Here is a 20,186-nt window from a genome sequence, read left to right on the forward strand (position 1 = left end):
CAAGCAACGTGACAGAGCAAGGATTAATACACAGCTTCTACTGCACTGTGAGTTATAAACATGCCAAGCATTTTTTTTTTCTTGAAAGGTACAGGATATATTCTGGGGTTGTTTTTGTTAAGGTAACACTCGTTTATAACCTTACATAAGTTTCATGAGTATGTGACATTTCTACTTCTGCAATAATTTTAGCCTTTTAAGTACAATGTATTAAGAGGCAATGGATCACTGAACCTGCAAACCACACTTATTAGATCCTTTGCCAACAGAGATGCCTAGCTATTGTGACCCAGAATAAATCACTTCACATCAATACTTTGCAGCTGTAAAAAAGATTCAGTATTACTTACTTCACTAAGTTCTAGAGAAATTTAAAAGACATAACCGAAATAAAACCATTAATCATGTCTGGTATTATTTCAACAATAAAAAGATTTCCCTTGTTTTTTAAAAATTTGGCAGCATGCTTGTTAGACTAAAAATAATCTTCAAAAGCATTTATTTTCAGATATTACAGTAGTAAGTATTAATAGTACACAATTCTTAAAGTGAATCAGAACCAGATTATTTTTAATCCCTATTGAATAATATACAAACAGAGAAAGCCTACTAGTGGGAATTTCCTAGCAGTCCAGTTGTTATGACTCTGAACTTTCACTTCCAAGGGCCCAGGTTCAATTTCCAGTCAGGGAACTAAGATCCCATGAAGGTGACTCAAAGGGAAAAAAAAAAAGCCTATAGGCAATATACCCATTGAAAAAAAACAAGAAAATCATTTGGTTGGCTCATAAGTGTTTTATGTTTGAATCACTGAATTATTTCATGTAAAAATGAAATAATCTGTTAAAGAAAATGATGCAAAATTATTTTGCAAGTCAATAAACAACCTGTGCTTTAGTTCAATTTCCTCCTATAAAATAGGGACCAAAATTGTCCTATAAATGTCAGTAACTGTGTAAGTTATATACACATATATATAACAAATATATATATATATAACAACAACTTATACCTACAAAAGTTATCCTCATTTATTAAAGCAGTGGCTTGCAAATTTTCTTCACCAGCCCAAGTGGAAAATACACTACCCATCAAAACCCAGTGCATGTGTATAAACACACACACATAATAAAAACTGCATAACGTATCAGTGGATTACTATAACACCTCCTACTCTTATTTCATTCTCTTTGAAAATGCTGGCCAGTCTTTAAATCGATACATAAAGAAATTACAGTTCGCAAAAATCAGTTTGAAAAACACTTTTATTCAAATATTTGGAATGCTACAAAAGGAAAATACTAAAAATGCTCTTTATGAAAGGCTACATACCATGTGATTCTAACTGTATGACGCTGGAGAAGAGGCAAAACTATGAAGACAATAAAAAGATTAGTGGTTGCAGGTGTTAGGGAGGGATGACTAGGTAGAGGATTTTTTTTTAGGGCAGTGAAACTATCTTGTATGACAGTATAACAGTGGATACATGTCATTATACATTTGTTAAAATCCATAGAACGTACAACACCAAGAGTGAATCTGAGGTCAACTGTGGACTCTGGGTGATGATGTGTTGATGCAGATTTTCCCCCTGTGACTAGTATACCACTCTGGTGGGGGAACACTGATAATGGGGGAAGCAGTGCATGTTGTGAGGGCAAGGAGTATATGGGCAATTTCTGCACCTTCCATTCAATTTTCCTGTGAACCTCAAACTGCTCTAAAAAAATTAGGTTTACTAATTAAACTCAAACAAGGGCTCTGTATCAACTGGGGGCGGGGATGGGGAGGGACATGGGAGGGAAGTTCAAAAGGGAGGGGATATATGTATTCCTATTGCTGATTCATGTTGAGGTTTGACAGAAAACAACAAAATCCAGTAAAGCAATTATCCTTCAATAAAAAAAATTAATTAAAAAAATTTTAAATGCTATTTATGTAAGCCTGAGTACATGCAATATTCATTTATATATGGCCATGGCTGAGTTTCCTCTTGGGTTATTTAGAATTGAAAATCTACTTTACATAGAGTGTTAACATCAGTACCGTTGCTTTATACTTGCTTTATGCTTTTCGATGGGCCTCCCTGGTGGCACACTGGTAAAGAATCCACCTGCAGGAGCAGTAGGAGAGATGAGTTCGATCCCTGGGTTGGGAAAATCCCCTGGAGAAGGAAACGGCAAACCCCTCCAATATTCTTGCCTATGAAATCCTATGGACAGGGGAACGTGATGGGCTACACGGTCCATGGGATCGCAACAAGCTGGGCACAAATGAAGCGACTGAGCACCTACGCAGGCTTTGCAGCATGTCATTATCTTGAGTCTCAGAGTACATAATTGTGCTGGGCAAGTCAGTCGTAACAGAGAAAACTGGGTGATGCTAAAATAAAAGACTTGCTCCTGGTCCATAGTGAATTAGAAAACAAGTGGAGTCTAGAATCTAGGACTTTTGACTTCAATGTCAAATCAAGGTCAAAACTCTTTGAGACCATTCCATGCCCGAACCTACAAAAAGGCTGACAACCTTTTTGGTAACACAAAGTCCTCTCAACTCCAAAGGATACTGTCAACATTTTACTCCTACAGAGTAGGCTTGCAAACCAGTTTATGTCAGGAAACCAAAGTAACATAGGAGTATGACAGGGTATGTACGCCTCATGCTGGAAGTCCTTCCTATCACTTCCCTACCACTACACGCCTTGTCATCCGCTACACAACCAAGCACTGTAGTAACAGGAAAAAGAGGTACGAATTTGTGGGTAGTCCAACGGCCACCTTACTGTCACTTTCTGTATATTCTAAGCAGTCACTACACAGTGCAGGGGATATCATAATGCAGGGATTAGATTATTCCAGCACGCTGAGAAGAATGTAAGAACATACAACTTACCAACCCCTAAACATGACATGCCTTTATTTATTTGCTATGTGACCAATGCACTGTTGTAGTTGTGAAATGCTCTCCTGAATTCCTCTTCCTTTATAAGAGAAAGAAGATTCCAGGGGGAAAGCTGTAGGGCTTCATCAAAACAGACTGTGATGAAGGACAGCATTCAACTATCACCACTGTAGTAAGGATTGGCAGCAATAAAACCATGAAGCACAATTTCAAGGTATTTGCCAGATTAACTACAACCCAGCAGCCCCAGTCTTCAAAATCTCATGGTTCTGATCTGGAAGGCGTTTCAAAACACACCTGCCCCTGGGAACGTCGATTAAAAACTCAAGATGGAAATACTCTCTGATCAATAAATCCCACTACTAGAAACTTAACCTATACATATAATTTTAACTATAATTATATTACATGCATACTCAAGTACACAAAGAGAAATGTATATTACTGATGGCTCAATTACTTATAAGCACATAAAACTGGAAACTTATTTTTTTCTTTGGCTACACCATGCAGCTTTTGGGATTTTAGTTTCCCAACCAAGGATCGAACCCAGGCTCCGACCAAGAAAGCACCGCATGCTAAGCAGTGGAATGCCAGGGAATTACCCAAACTGTAACTGATTTAGACATACATCAAAAGGGAATTAGTAAAAACACTTGCTGAAACATTTACTTTAACTTTGAATTCCACTACCCAAATAAACAAAGAAGTGCTATTATATTAAAGACAAATTACTCACAGCCTCTGAGTTATCAATAAACGGATCTGTCTCATCATAGCCAAAGCCTATATCGATTAAATCTTGTAGCCGATCCCTCCGGTGTTTACGGGGCTTCCCACCCTGTGAAGAACAGATATGTTAGACTGAATCAGTACTCATGTTGTTTCCATTAAATTATAAAATACCTGTCAGAAGAATCTGCAAATGACTTCTGTAAATAATACCCCTCAGGAGGTTGAATTTAAATCCCCTCACATCTTGAACGAAAGCTGTACTTAGGGACTCACTTTCAAAGTAAGTTTGCAGTGAAAAACCTGGCTAACGTTACTCAGCCACATGATCAAGGTCGACACCAACAGTATAAGTCATACTGATATAGCGTTACTCTTGACACGATGCGACACAAATGGCACTGAAACTTTGCAGTCTTCCTCTCAAAAGCCTGTCGCCTCAGTTATCGGTAAACCGTGAGATAAACATCATGACAAACAGAACCACAAGAAAAACACCAAACTCAACTGAGGGACATTCTTATAAGCAACCAGTATTTGAGGAATTCTTACAAGTATTCCTCAAAGTGGTCAAGATTATAAAAAACAAGAAAAATCTGAAAAAATGTCATAGTCTAGACAAGCTTAGATAGAAAAACGAAATGTGATCTGCTCTCCTGCCTGGCGTGCAGGCACTAAAAAAGGACACTGGGGGAAATAAGCAAATCTTGAATAAACTGCAACATCGATTAATAGTGATGTACCAAAGTTGGTTTGTTAGTTGTAACAAGTCTGCTATAGAATCATAAGATGTTATAGGGGAGAGTGGGTGAAAACTATATGAAAATTCTTTGTATTTTCTTTTCAACTTTTCTGTAAATCCAAACTATTCTTAAAAGTATTTTTAATGTCCTAGAGTTAATTATACACATAGACATACAAGAAAATAAAAAATGAATGCATGGAGAAACTGGTGAAATCTGAGTAAAGTCTGTAGTCTAGTTAACTGGACTGTGCCAATGCCAATTTCCTAGTTTTGGTAACTATAGTTAAGTCACTACTGAGAAAAACCACGTCAAACCTGCTGTGAAGCAGGAGTCAGGAAAAGAAGGCTCAGAAAGCAGAGAGAAAACCAACAGTGCTAAGGGTACTGCCTGCCCACATGCCACCACTGAGTGCGAACGAGCCCTGTAGAGGCTGTAATACATGAGACCTAACTCTCCTATGGCTTATATTTCCACAGTGCATGTGTCTCTCAATGCACAGTTCATTTCACCATTTCTTCCACCGGTGAAAGATGGCTGAGTTTTTTGCAACATGGCTCTCAAATGAAAGCAAATTACTTCATCTATTTCCACGTGAAGAAATGGGGATCTCTTCCAGTGTTCACATTAAAAAAAAAATTATGACAAACTTACTGAGAAATGTCTCCAACATAAAATATTTCCTTTTTAGGTAATTTTGTAAGGTAATTCTGAGTAAATGCTTTGTTTGTATTGCATATTAATGTTAAAAAGAACCTACCCCCCATAACTATGACTTCATTGTATGCTTTTCATTGAATAAAACCATTACAATACCATCACCAGCAAGAGTGTCATTTTGGTGTGAGATAAAGTAGTTGCTCACGTTTCAAGATTTTCAGTTCAGTTCAGTCGCTCAGTCGTGTCTGACTCTTTGCGACCCCGTGAATCGCAGCACGCCAGGCTTCCCTGTCCATCACAAACTCCTGGAGTTCACTCAAACTCAAGTCCATCGAGTGAGTGATGCTATCCAGCCATCTCATCCTCTGGCGTCCCCTTCTCCTCCTGCCCCCAATCCCTCCCAGCATCAGAGTCTTTTCCAATGAGTCAACTCTTTGCATGAGGTGGCCAAAGTACTGGAGTTTCAGCTTCAGCATCATTCCCTCCAAAGAAATCCCAGGGCTGATCTCCTTCAGAATGGACTGGTTGGATCTCCTTGCAGTCCAAGGGACTCTCAAGAGTCTTCTCCAACACCACACTTCAAAAGCATCAATTCTTCGGTGCTCAGCCTTCTTCACAATCCAACTCTCACATCCATACATGACCACAGGAAAAACCATAGCCTTGACTAGACGGACCTTTGTTGGCAAAGTAATGTCTCTGCTTTTGAATATGCTATCTAGGTTGGTCATAACTTTCCTTCCAAGGAGTAAGCGTCTTTTAATTTCATGGCTGCAGTCACCATCCGCAGTGATTCTGGAGCCCAAAAAGATAAAGTCTGACACTGTTTCCACTGTTTCCCCATCTACTTCCCATGAAGTGATGGGACTGGATGCCATGATCTTCATTTTCTGAATGTTGAGCTTTAAGCCAACTTTTTCACTCTTCACTTTCACTTTCATCAAGAGGCTTTTGAGTTCCTCTTCACTTTCTGCCATACCAACACAGAGTGGAAACCCTTTTATTTTGCTGGATAAGATGACTGAGTTCAGTTCAGTACAGTCGCTCACTTGTGTCCAACTCTTTGCGACCCCATGGACTCCAGCATGCCAGGCTTCCCTGTCCATCACCAACTCCTGGAGCTTGCTCAAACTCACATCCATTGAGTCAGTGATGCCATCCAACCATCTCATCCTCTGTCGTCTCCGTTTCCTCCCACCTTCAATCTTTCCCAGCATAACGGTCTCTTCAAACGAGTCCGTTCTTCACACCAGGTGGCCAAAGTGTTGAATCTTCAGCTTCAGCATCAGTCCTTCCAATGAATATTCAAGAGTGATTTCCTTTAGAACTGACTGGTTTGATCTCCTTGCAGTCCAAGGAATTCTCAAGAGTCTACTCCAACACCACAGTTCAAAAGCATCCGTTCTTCAGTGCTCAGCTTTGTTTATGGTCCAACTCTCACATCCATACATGACCACTGGAAAATCTACAGTTTGACTAGATGGACCTTTGTCATCAAAGTAATGTCTCTGCTTTTTAATATGCTATTTAGGTTTGTCAGAGCTTTTCTTCCACGAAGCGAACGTCTTTTAATTTCATGGCTGACAGTCACCATCTGCAGTGATTTTGGAGCCCAAGAAAATAAAGTCTGTCACTGTTCCCATTGTTTCCCCATCTATTTACCATGAAGTGATGGGACCAGATACCATGATCTTCATTTTCTGAATGTTGAGTTTTAAGCCAGCTTTCTCACTCTCCTCTTTCACTTTCATCAAGAGGCTCTTTAGTTCTTCCTCGCTTTCAGCCGTAAGGGTGCTTTCATCTGCATATCTGAGGTTATTGATACTTCTCCTGGCAATCTTGATTCCACCTTGTGCTTCATCCAGCCTGGCATTTCTTATGATGTACTCTGCATATAAGTTAAATAAGCAGAGTGACAATATACAGCCTTGATATACTCCTTTTCCAATTCAGAACCAGTCTGTTGTTCCATGTCCACTTCTAACTATTGCTTCTTGACCTGCATACAGATTTCTCAGTACAAACAGTATGTACAGTATGAAAAGGCAAAAAGACAGGACACTGAAAGATGAATTCCCCAGGTCAACAGGTGCCCAATATGCTACTGAAGACCAGTGGAGAAATAACTTCAGAAAGAATGAAGAGATGGAGCCAAAGCAAAAACAACAACCAGTTGAGGATGTGACTGGTGATGGAAGTAAAGTACGATGCTATAAAGAGCAATACTGCATCAGTCAGTAAGTTCAGTCGCTCAGTTATGTCCGACTCTTTGCAACCCCATGTACTGCAGCATGCCAGCCCTCCCTGTCCATCACCAACTCCCAGGGTTTATTCAAACTCATGTCCACTGAGTCAGTGATGCCATCCAACCATCTCATCCTCTGTTGTCCCCTTCTCTTTATGCCTTCAATCTTTCCTAGCATCAGCGTCTTTTCAAATGACTCAGTTCTTCACATCAGGTGGCCAAAGTATTAGAGTTTCAGCTTCAGCATCAGTCCTTCCAATGAATATTCAGAACTGATTTCCTTTAGGATGGACTGGTTGGATCTCCTTGCAGTCCAATGGACTCTTGGAGTCTTCTTCAACACCATAGTTCAAAAGCATTAATTTTTCTACACTCAGCTTTCTTTATAGTCCAACTCTCAGATCCATACATGACTACTGGAAAAACCATAGCCTTAACTAGACGGACCTTTGTTGGCAAAGTAATGTCTCTGCTTTTTAATATGCTGTCTAGGTTGGTAATAGGAACCTGGAATGTTAGGTTCATGAATCAAGGCAAACTGGTAGTGGTCAAACAGGAGATGACAAGAGTGAACATCGACATTATAGGAATCAGTAAATTAAAATGGACTGGAATGGGTGAATTTAACTCAGATGACCATTATATCTACGACTGTGGGCAATCCCTGAGAGGAAATGGAGTAGTCATCCTGGTCAACAAAAGAGTCCGAAATGCAGTACTTGGATGCAATCTCAAAAATGACAGAAGGATCTCTGTTCCTTTCCAAGGCAAACCATTCAATGTCACAATAATCCAAGTCTGGGCACCAATCAGTAACGCTGAAGAAGCTGAAGTTGAACGCTTCTATGAAGGCCTACAAGACCTTCTAGAACTAACACCCAAAAAAGATGTCCTTTTCATTATAGGGGACTGGAATGCAAAAGTAGGAAGTCAAGAGATACCTGGCCTAACGGGCAAGTTTGACCTTGGAGACCAAAATGAAGTAGGCCAAAGGCTAACAGAGTTTTGCCAAGAGAACATACTGGTCATAGCAAACACCCTCTTCCAACAACATAAGAGAAGACTCTATACATGGACATCACCAGATGGTCAATACCAAAAGCAGATTGATTATATTCTTAGTAGGCTTCAGCAATATGTGAACCATGAACTTCCAGATGCTCAAGCTGGTTTTAGAAAAGGCAGAGGAACCAGAGATCAAATTGCCAACATCCACTGGATCATCGAAAAAGCAAGAGAGTTCCAGAAAAACATCTATTTCTGCTTTATTGACTATGCCAAAGCCTTTGCCTGTGTGGATCACAATAAACTATGGAAAATTCTGAAAGAGATGGGAATACCAGACCACCTGACCTGCCTCTTGAGAAACCTATATGCAGGTCAGGAAGCAACAGTTAGAACTGGACATGGAACAACAGACTGGTTCCAAATACGAAAAGGAATACGTCAAGGCTGTATATTGTCACCCTGCTTATTTAACTTATATGCAGAGTATATCACGAGAAACGCTGGGCTGGAAGAAGCACAAGCTGGAATCAAGATTGCCGGGAGAAATATCAATAACCTCAGATATGCAGATGACACCACCCTTATGGCAGAAAGTGAAGAGGAACTAAAAAGCCTCCTGATGAAAAGTGGAAGAGGAGAGTGAAAAATCTGGCTTAAAGCTCAACATTCAGAAAATGAAGATCATGGCATCCAGTCCCATCACTTCATGGGAAATAGATGGGGCAAGAGTGGAAACAGTGGCAGACTTTATTTTTTGGGGCTCCAAAATCACTGTAGATGGTGACTGCAGCCATGAAATTAAAAGATGCTTACTCCTTGGAAGGAAAGTTATGACCAACCTAGATAGCATATTGAAAAGCAGAGACATTATTTTGCCAACAAAGGTCCGTCTAGTCAAAGCTATGGTTCTTCCAGTGGTCATGTATGGATGTGAGAGTTGGACTGTGAAGAAGGCTGAGAGCCGAAGAATTGATGCTTTTGAACTGTGGTGTTGGAGAAGACTCTTGAGAGTCCCTTGGACTGCAAGGAGATCCAACCAGTCAATCCTAAAGGAGATCAGTTCTGGGTGTTCACTGGAAGGACTGATGCTGAAGCTGAAACTCCAATAGTTTGGCCACCTCATGCGAAGAGCTGACTCATTGGAAAAGACCCTGATGCTGGGAGGGATTGAAGGCAGGAGGAGAAGGGGACGCCAGAGGATGAAATGGCTGGATGACATCACTGACTCGATGGACATGAATTTGAGTGAACTCCAGGAGTTGCTGATGGACAGGGAGGCCTGGCGTGCTGTGATTCATGGGATTGCAAAGAGTCAGACATGACTGAGCAACTGAACTGAACTGAGTCCCAGCCATGTGGGTTCAAGTCCCAAGCACGGTTCTGGTTGAGTTTGAGTCACAGCCATGTGGATTTGAGTCCCAAACTGGGTTTTGGCTGGGTTCAAGTCCCAGTACATGGGTTCAAGTCCCAATCTGTGATAAATGGTTTCAAGAGTATACCAATAAAACTCTTGGAAAGCAATCGAAAAGAATCTGCAAAGATTCTTCCATACTCTTAGCTCTGGCTGCAGTAGACCTAGGACATGCAGCTATACCCACCACAGAGCTGCTGAGCAGATGACCCACAAACTGCAGAACAATTATATCAAAGATATTCTCACACTGTTAAGAAAATTCTAGGACCCACAACAGATTTCCCAAACTGGGGATCTGGCAAAGGAACTGAGAACCCCCAGGGAATCTGACTTTGGAGGCCAGTGGGATTTGATTACACAACTTGCACCGGACTGGGGAAACAGACTCTTGGAGGGCACAAACAAAACCTTGTGTGCACCAGTAGCCAGGAGAAAGGAGCAGTGTTCCCAAAAGAGACTGAGTCAGACTTGCCTAAGAGTGTCCAGGAGTCTCCAGTGGAGGCACGGGTCCACAGTTTGGCCTCAAGCCAAACAAGAAGGATGGAACACAGTTCCACCCATCAACAGAAAATTGGATTAAAGATTTACTGAGCAAGGCCCTACCCATCAGAACAAGACCCAGTTTCCCCCTCAGTCAGTGTCCCCATCAGGAAGCTTCCATAAGGCTCTTATCCTTATTCATCAGAGGGCAGACAGAATGAAAACCACAATCACAGAAAACTAATCAAACTGATCACATGAACCACAGCCTTCTCTAACTCAATGAAACTATGACCCATGCTATGTAGGGTCACCCAAGATGAACAGGTCATGGTGGAGAGTTCTGACAAAACATGGTCCACTGGAGAAAAGAATGGCAAACCACTTCAGTATTCTTGCCTTGAAAACCCCCTGAACAGGATGAAAAGGCAAAAAGATATGACACTGAAAGATGAAGTCCCAGGTCAGTAGGTGCCCAATATGTTACTGGAGAAGAGTGGAGAATAACACCAGAATGAATGAAGAGATGGAGCCAAAGCAAAGACAATGCCCAGTTGTGGATGTGACTGGTGATGGAAGTAAAGTCTGATGCTGTAAAGAACAATACTGCATAGGAACCTGGGATGTTAGGTCCATGAATCAGGATAAATTGGAAGTGGTCAAACAGAAGATGGCAAGAATGAACATTGACATTTTAGGAATCAGTGAACTAAAATGGATTGGAATGGGCGAATTTAATTCAGATGACCATTATATACACTACTGTGGGCAAGAATCCCTTAAAAGAAATGCAGTAGCCCTCAGAGTCAACAAAACAGTCTGAAATGCAGTACTTGGGTGCAACCTCAAAGATAACAGAATAATCTCTGTTCGTTTCCAAGGCAAACCATTCAATATCACAGTAATCCAAGCCTATGCCCCAACCACTAATGCTGAAGAAGCTGAAGTTGAACAGTTCTATGATGGCCTACAAGACCTTCTAGAAATAAAACCGAAAAAAATATGTCCTTTTCATCATAGGGGACTGGAATGCAAAAGTAGGAAGTCAAGAGATACCTGAAGTAATAAGCAAGTTTGACCTTGGAGTACAAAACAAAGCAGGGCAAAAGCTAACAAGAGTTTTCCCAACAGAATGCACTGATCTTAGCAAACACCCTCTTCCAACAACACAAGAAATGACTCTACACATGGACATCACCAATGATCAATACCAAATCAGACTGATTATATATTTGCAGCCAAAGATGGAGAAGCTCTATACGGTCAGACTCAGAGCTGACTGTGGCTCAGATCGTGAACTCCTTATTGCAAAATGCACACTGAAATTGAAGAAAGTAGGGAAAACCACTAGACCATTCAGGTACGACCTAAATAAAATCCCTTATGATTATACAGTGGAAGTGACAAATAGATTCAAGGGATTAGATCTGATAGGTGGCTCAGATGGTAAAGCATCTGTCTACAATGCAGGAGACCTGGGTTCGATCCCTGGGTTGGGAAGATCCCCTGGAGAAGAAAATGGCAATCCACTCTAGTACTATTGCCTGGAAAATCTCATGGACAGAGGAGCCTGGTAGGCTATAGTCCATGGGGTCGCAAAGAGTCAGACACGACTGAGCAACTTCACTTTTCACTTTCAGAGTGCCTGATGAACCATGAACAGTGGTTCATGACATTGTAGAGGAGTCAGTGATTGAGACCATTCCCAAGAAAAACAAATGCAAAAAGGCAAAATGGTTGTCTGAGGAGGCCTTACAAACAGCTGAGAAAAAAAAGAGATGCTAAAGGCAAATGAAAAAAGAAAAGATATACCCATCATAATGCAGAATTCCAAAGAACAGCAAGGAGAGATATGAAAGCGTTCCTAAGTGATCAATGCAAAGAAATAGAGGAAAACAATAGAATGGGAAAGACTAGAGATCTCTTCAAGAAAATTAGCGATATCAAGGGAACATTTCATGCAAAGATGGGCACAATAAAGGACAGAAACGGTATGGAACTAACAGAAGCAGAAGCTATTAAGAAGAGGTGGCAAAATACATGGAAGAACTGTACAAAAAGGATCTTCACGACCAAGATAATCACGATGGTGTGATCACTCACTAGAGCCAGCCATCTTGGAGTGCAAAGTCAAGTGGGCCTTAAGAAGCATCACTATGAACAAAGGTAGTAGAGGTGATGGAATTCCAGCTGAGCTATTTCAAGTCCTAAAAGATGATGCTGTGAAAGTGCTGCACTCCATAGGCAAGCAAATTTGGAAAACTCACCAGTGGTCATAGGACTGGAAAAGGTGAGTTCTCATTCCAAAGAAAGGCAATGCCAAACAATGTTCAAACTACTGCACAACTGCACTCATCTCAAACGCTAGCAAGGTAATGGTCAAAATTCTCCAAGCCAGGCTTCAACAGTATGTGAACCGAGAACTTTCAGATGTTCAAGCTGGTCTTAGAAAAGGCAGAGGACTATCTGACATACATCACAACAGGATCCTCTATGACCCACCTCCCAGAATATTGGAAATAAAAGCAAAAATAAACAAATGGGACCTAATTAACCTTAAAAGCTTCTGCACATCAAAGGAAACTATCAGCAAGGTGACAAGACAGCCTTCAGAATGGGAGAAAATAATAGCAAATGAAGCAACTGACAAACAACTAATCTCAAAAATATATAAGCAACTCCTACAGCTCAACTCCAGAAAAATAAATGACCCAATCAAAAAATGGGCCAAAGAACTAAATAGACATTTCTCCAAAGAAGACATACAGAGGGCTAACAAACACATGAAAAGATGCTCAACATCACTCATTATCAGAGAAATGCAAATCAAAACCACTATGAGGTACCATTTCATACCAGTCAGAATAGCTGCGATCCAGAAGTCTACAAATAATAAATGCTGGAGAGGGTGTGGAGAAAAGGGAACCCTCTTACACTGTTGGTGGGAATGCAAACTAGTACAGCCACTATGGAGAACAGTGTGGAGATTCCTTAAAAAACTGGAAATAGAACTGCCTTATGACCCAGCAATCCCACTGCTAGGCATACACACTGAGGAAACCAGAAGGGAAAGAGACACGTGTACCCCAATGTTCATAACAGCACTGTTTATAATAGCCAGGACATGGAAGCAACCTAGATGTCCACCAGCAGATGAATGGATAAGAAAGCTATGGTACATATACACAATGGAGTATTACTCAGCCATTAAAAAGAATACATTTGAATCAGTTCTAATGAGGTGGATGAAACTGGAGCCTATTATACAGAGTGAAGTAAGCCAGAAGGAAAAACACCAATACAGTATACTAACGCATATATATGGAATTTAGAAAGATGGTAACAATAACCCTGTGTACGAGACAGCAAGAGACACTGATGTATAGAACAGTCTTATGGACTCTGTGGGAGAGGGAGAGGGTGGGAAGATTTGGGAGAATGGCATTGAAACATGTAAAATATCATGTATGAAATGAGATGCCAGTCCAGGTTCGATGCACGATACTGGATGAGTGGGGCTAGAGCACTGGGATGACTCAGAGGGATGGTATGGGGAGGGAGGAGGGTTCAGGATGGGGAACACATGTATACCTGTGGCGTATTCATTTTGATATTTGGCAAAACTAATACAATTATGTAAAGTTTAAAAATAAAAATTAAAAAAAAAAAAGAAAGAAAAGGCAAAGGAACCAGAGATCAAATTGCTACCATCCACTGGATCATCAAAAAAGCAAGAGAGTTCCAGAAAAACATCTACTTCTGCTTTATTGACTCTGCCAAAGCCTTTGACTATGTGGATCATGACAAACTGTGGAAAATTCAAGAGATGGGAATACCAGACCACCTTACTTGCCTCCTGAGATATCTGTACACAGGTCAAGAAGCACCAGTTAGAACTGGACATGGAACAACAGGCTGGTTCCAAATTGGGAAAGCAGTACATCGAGGCCGTATGTTGTCACCCTGCTTATTTAACTTATATGCAGAGTACATAATGTGAAATGGCAGGATGGATGAAACACCAGCTGGAATCAAGATTGCTGGGAGAAATATCAGTAACCTGAGATATGCAGATGACACCACCCTTATGGCATAAAGCAAAGAGGAATGGAAGAGCCTGTTGATGAAAGTGAAAGAGGAGAATGAAAAGGCTGGCTTAAAATTAAACATTCAAAAAATGAAGATTATGGTACCGGTCCCATCACTTCATGGCAAATAGATCAGGAAACAAGAGGAACAGTGACAGACGTTATTTTGTTGGGCTCCAACGTCACTGCAGATGGTGACTGCCGCCATGAAATTAAAACACGTTTGCTCTTTGGAAGAAAAGCTACGACAAGCCTAAACAGCATATTAAAAAGCAGAGACATTACTTTGATGACAAAGGTCCATCTAGTCAAAGCTATAATTTTTCCAGTAGTCATGTATGGATGTGACAGTTGGACCATAAACAAAGCTGAGCACCAAAGAATTGATACTTTTGAACTGTGGTGTTGGAGAAGACTCTCAAGAGTCCCTTGCACAGCAAGGAGATCAAACCAGTCAATCCTAAAGGAAATCAGTTCTGAATATTCATTGGAAGGAATGATGCTGAAGCTCCAATACTTTGGCCACCTGGTGTGAAGAACTGACTCATTGGAAAAGACCCTGATGTTGGGAAAGATTGAAGATGGGAGGAAAAGGGGACGACAGAGGATGAGATGGTTGGATGGCATCACCGACTCAATGGACATGAGTTTGAGCAGGCTCTGGGAGTTGGTGATGGACAGGGAGGCCTGGCATGCTGCAGTCCATGGGATCACAAAGAGTCAGACAGGAATGAGCTACTGAACTGAGAACTAAAGTTTTAAAACTTCATATTTGACTTGATAATTCAACTTACTCTGAACCACTAGTTAGATCCAAAAGTATCAGATAAAAGTGCATGGTATGGAAAGAAACATGTAATCTACAGATGCAATGGAGTTCCTATCATAACCAACAGCATTTTCCATAAAATTAGAGCAAAAGATTTTACAATTTTTATGTAAACACAAAAGACCCTGAATAGCCATAGCAATATTGAGAAAAACAGAGCTGAATCAATTAGGATTTCTGACCTCAGACTATACTACAAAACTACAGTCATCAAAACAGTATGGTACTGCCATAAAACTCCAGCGATAAATACACGCACATATGGTCACCTAATCTGTGACAAAAGCGACAAGAATATATCAATATGGAAAAAAGACAGTATCTTTAATAAGTAGTACTAGAAAACTGGACAGCTACATGTTAAAGAATGAAATTAGAAAATTTTCTAACACCATACAAAAAATAAACTCAAAATGGATTAAAGATCTAAATGTAAGACTGGATACTATAAATCCCTAAGAGGAAAACACAGGCTAAACACTCTCTGACATAAATCACAGCTAGGTCTTTTTTGATCTACTTCCCAGAGTAATGAAGATAAAAACAAAAATAAATAAATGGAACCTAATTAAACTTAAAAGCTCTTGCACAGCAAAGGAAACCACAAGCAGGATGAAAAGGCAACCCTGAGAATAAGAGAAAATATTTGCAAACAAAGTATTAATCTCTAAAATACACAAACAGCTCATGCAGCTCAGTATCAAAAAAATAAAAAACCAAAGAACCCAATCAAAGAATGGGCAGAAATTCTAAACAAACAGTCCTCCAAAGAAAACATACAGATGGCTAAGAAACACATGAAAAGATTCACAACATCACCAATTATCAGATCAGATCAGATCAGATCAGTCACTCAGTTATGTCCGACTCTTTGCGACCCCATGAATTGCGGCACGCCAGGCCTCCCTGTCCATCACCAACTCCCAGAGTTCACCAAGACTCACGTCCATCAAGTCAGCGATGTCATCCAGCCATCTCATCCTCTGGCATCCCCTTCTCCTCCTGCCCCCAATCCCTCCCAGCATCAGAGTCTTTTCCAATGAGTCAACTTTTCCCATGAGGTGGCCAAAGTACTGGAGTTTCTACTTTAGCATCATTCCTTCCAAAGAAATCCCAGGGCTGATCTCCTTCAGAATGGACTGGCTGGATCTCCTTGCAGTCCAAGAGACTCTCAAGAGTCTTCTCCAACACCACACTTCAAAAGCATCAATTCTTCGGTGCTCAGCCTTCTTCACAGTCCAACTCTCACATCCATACATGACCACAGGAAAAACCATAGCCTTGACTAGACGGACCTTGGTTGGCAAAGTAATGTCTCTGCTTTTGAATATGCTATCTAGGTTGGTCATAACTTTCCTTCCAAGGAGTAAGCGTCTTTTAATTTCATGGCTGCAGTCACCATCCGCAGTGATTCTGGAGCCCAGAAAAATAAAGTCTGACACTGTTTCCACTGTTTCCCCATCTATTTCCCATGAAGTGATGGGACCGGTTGCCATGATCTTCGTTTTCTGAATGTTGAGCTTTAAGCCAACTTTTTCACTCTCCACTTTCAGAGGCATGCAAATCAAAACTACAATGAGGTTATCACCTCACACTGGTCAGAATGGCCATCATCAAAATATCTACAAACAGAAAATGCTGGAAAGCGTGTGGAGAAAAGTGAACCCTCCTACTCTGTTTATGAGAATATAAACTGGTAGAAGCAATATGGAGAAGAGTATGAAGGTTCTTCAAAAAAAACTAAAAATGGAGCTGGCATATGATCTAGCAATCTCCCTTCTAGGCATATAACCAGAGAAAAACCATAATTTGAAAAGGTACATGTACCCAGATATTCATTTCACCACTGTTTACAATAGCCAAGACATGAAACAGTTATACATATACACAATGGAATACTACTCAGCCATTAAAAAAGAACAAAATAATGCCATCTGCAGCAACATGGATGGATCTAGAGATCACCATACTGAGTGAAGTCAGACATAAAAAGACAAATACTATATGTTATCACTTATATGTGTAATCTAAGGAAATGGTATAAATGAACCTATTTACAAAAGAGAAATAAAGTCACAGATATAGAAAACAAACTATGGTTACCCAAAGGGGAAAGGCTGAGGGGGCAGGGATAAACTGGGAGACTGGGATTGACATACACACATTACTATGTATAAAATAGGTAACTAATAAAAACCTACTGAATATCACAGGGAACTCTACTCAATAGTCTATAATGACCTATATTGGAACAGAATCTAAAAAAAGGTGAATACATGTATAACTGATTCACTTTACTGTACAGCAGAAACTAATACAACATTACAAATAAACTATACCTTAATTATTTAAGAAAAAATAATTTTAAAAAAAGAAGAAAGCAGGGCTTCCCTGGTGGCTCAGTCGTAAAGAATGCACCTGCCAATGCAGGAGACACAAGTTCGATCCTTGATCCAGGAAGATTCCCACATGCCATGGAGCAACTAAGCCTGGGTCCCAGAACCACTATGCCTGTGCTCTAGAGCCAGGGAGCCACAACCACTGATGCCCCCCTGCCCTAGAGTTTGCTCTGCAACAAGAGAAGTCACCACAATGAGAAACCCGTGCACCGCAACTAGAGAGTAGCCCCTGCTCACCACAACTAGAGAAAAGCCTATGAAGCAACAAAGACCCAGCACAGCCAAAATAAATAAAATTTCTCTTAAAAAGTGAGTATATATTAAAAAAAAAAAAACAATGTTAGACGTCAGAAGGACCTTAGGTTTAAGTAAGAAGTCTTTGTCCTGAAAGAACCTGAAAATAATCTCAACAAATTAACTGAGCACCTATCAAATGCCAGCCTTCATGGATTTTATAGTATTGTGGAGAAGAGAAAGATAAATAAATGATAAATAGGAAAATATAAGTAGTACTGGGTTTTTTTCTTAACAGAAGACAAAATCAAGCCTTTCCTGAGATATTTATGCCCAGACAAGGATAAGAGGAAGTAATCACTTGTGGAAGCCCAGTTCACTTGGGAAGTAACCAGTTCACTTGGAACTGGGAAATAACCTAGAAAGATCAGTGCTTTAACAAAATCACTCTGGCCACAGTGGTGGGGAATGAACACAGTTGAGGAGATCAATTAGGAAAGAAAAACTGCAGAGATTTGCAAGAAAGTCACAAGTTACTGGGGGCATAAAATATATACTTAAGTACCAATCATGATAAAGACGATGGCCACCATCCACTGAGTGCTAACTTGCATCAGCACCGACACTAAGTACAACTGTGTATTATTTCACATTTAACAAATGGGAAAAACTAAAGATTGGAGAAGATAAATAACTTGTCCAAGATCATAGAGAAAGTAATAGAGTCAATGTTCAAACTCATGACCATCTGACTCTAAAGTATTATTCTATTAAAAGTTCTGTAAGAAAAGGAGGGGGCATATGTATACCTATGGCTCATTCATGTTGATGTATAGCAGACACTAATACAGTATTGTAAAGCAATTATCCTCCAATTAAAAATAAAGTTTTTTTTTAAAAGTTCTGTAAGAGAAGTTATAGAACCTCTGGGTCATTTTTCCACTCAGAGACACATAAAACTCAATACAAAACACCAGTGTTCCTACCGTCAATCATCTCCAAATTAGCTTCCCCACTAGACGTTCCATTTTATTCTTCTATTTTTCTGCCTTAAAGTTTCATTATTAACTAAAATTACACAATTTGATGACACTGGGATGTTTATTATTAACAAGGATGTGGAACAATTCAAACCCTCGTGGCTGGTGCAAAATGATACACCCACTTTGGAAAAGTTTGACAGTTTCTTATCAAGTTAAACACACACTTATCATATGACCTAACAATTCCTCTCTTACTATTTCCTCAAGAGAAATGAAGACATATGTTCACACACACACACTTATGTTCCAATGTTAGAGCAGCTTTACTTTTAGCAACCACAATCTGGAAACCACCCAGTGCCCATCACCCAGTGTTACATCCACATGCTTTGCACCAATAAAAATAACTACTGATAACATGCAACACTTGGATGCACTTCAGAAGCATTATACCACGTTAAAGAAACCATATACAAAAAACTGTAAGAGGACATTTATAGGAAACACTAGAAAAGAAAAAACAAAACCCGAAAATCTATAGTAACACAAAATAAATCAGAGGTTGCCAGGGGCCAGGGCTGGAGGGGAGAGGGTTATCTGTAGAGAGGTAGAAGTGAACTTTCTGGGATGTTGAAACTGTTCTGTATCATCATTGCTGTAGTGGTTATAGGACAGCATACATTTATCAAAATTCACCAAACTGTATATTTAAATGAATGAATTGTATCTAAATTATACTCCAATAACAATTTTTAAAAACTCTTCATTAATACTTCTACTTCAACTCTTTCTCCCCACAAACCTTTGTTCATATAATTATTCACATCTACAGTTTCTTCTCCATTCTAACTGCCATTGCTTATAATCCTGGCCATTGTTTTCACTTAAATGTAATGAAAACCTTAACTAGCATCTCCTTCCTCATATTAAGGGGTTTCCCTGATAGTTCAGATGGTAAAGAATCTGCCTGTGATGAGGGAGACCCAGGTTCAATCTCTGGGTGAGGAAGATCCCCTGGGGAAGGGAATAGCAACCCACTCCAGTATGCTTGCCTGAGAATTCCAAAGAGTCTGGCAGGCTACAGTGCATGGAGTTGTAAAGGGTCAGACATGACTGAGCGACTGACTACTAATACAACACTTACTAAACCACTGATACTTCCTGTATAATAGTAGAAGTTCCATCTCAAAGTCTGTTGTATCAGCCCTTCAGAGAAATAAAGATTCTGCTCATTGACATACTGACAGGGGCTTTGGGAAGCTAGTCATATATACAGAATCAGTGCTTGTCTCACAGTTCCCATTGATGAGGTTTACATTAGAGTGTGTTCAGTGCGGTTCATCAAACATTTTATTTCCCCATTCAGTTCAGTTCAGTTACTTTGTGAGCCCGTGGACTGCAGCATGCCAGGCTTCCCTGTCCATCACCAACTCCAGGTGATGTCAAACTCATGTCCATTGAGTCCGTGAT

At 40.2% G+C, this 20,186-nt stretch overlaps 1 protein-coding gene across 6 annotated transcripts in view; it reads right to left on the reverse strand.

The window, feature by feature from the left end:
* UBN2 (ubinuclein 2) overlaps positions 1-20,186 on the reverse strand; it is an 88,815-nt gene that overhangs the window by 52,306 nt on the left and 16,323 nt on the right. For all 6 annotated transcript variants that reach the window (XM_086395304.1, XM_086395306.1, XM_086395303.1 and 3 more), the window contains exon 3: positions 3,641-3,742. In XM_086395304.1, coding sequence (XP_086251430.1) covers positions 3,641-3,742 — 102 coding nt within the window. The remainder of the gene's footprint in view (positions 1-3,640; positions 3,743-20,186) is intronic.

Source organism: Bos grunniens, chromosome 4 (assembly GCF_055505025.1).
Source record: "Bos grunniens cultivar Pamir isolate PY7600 chromosome 4, Bosgru_T2T1.0, whole genome shotgun sequence".
In the NCBI taxonomy this organism is placed as follows: domain Eukaryota; kingdom Metazoa; phylum Chordata; class Mammalia; order Artiodactyla; family Bovidae; genus Bos; species Bos grunniens.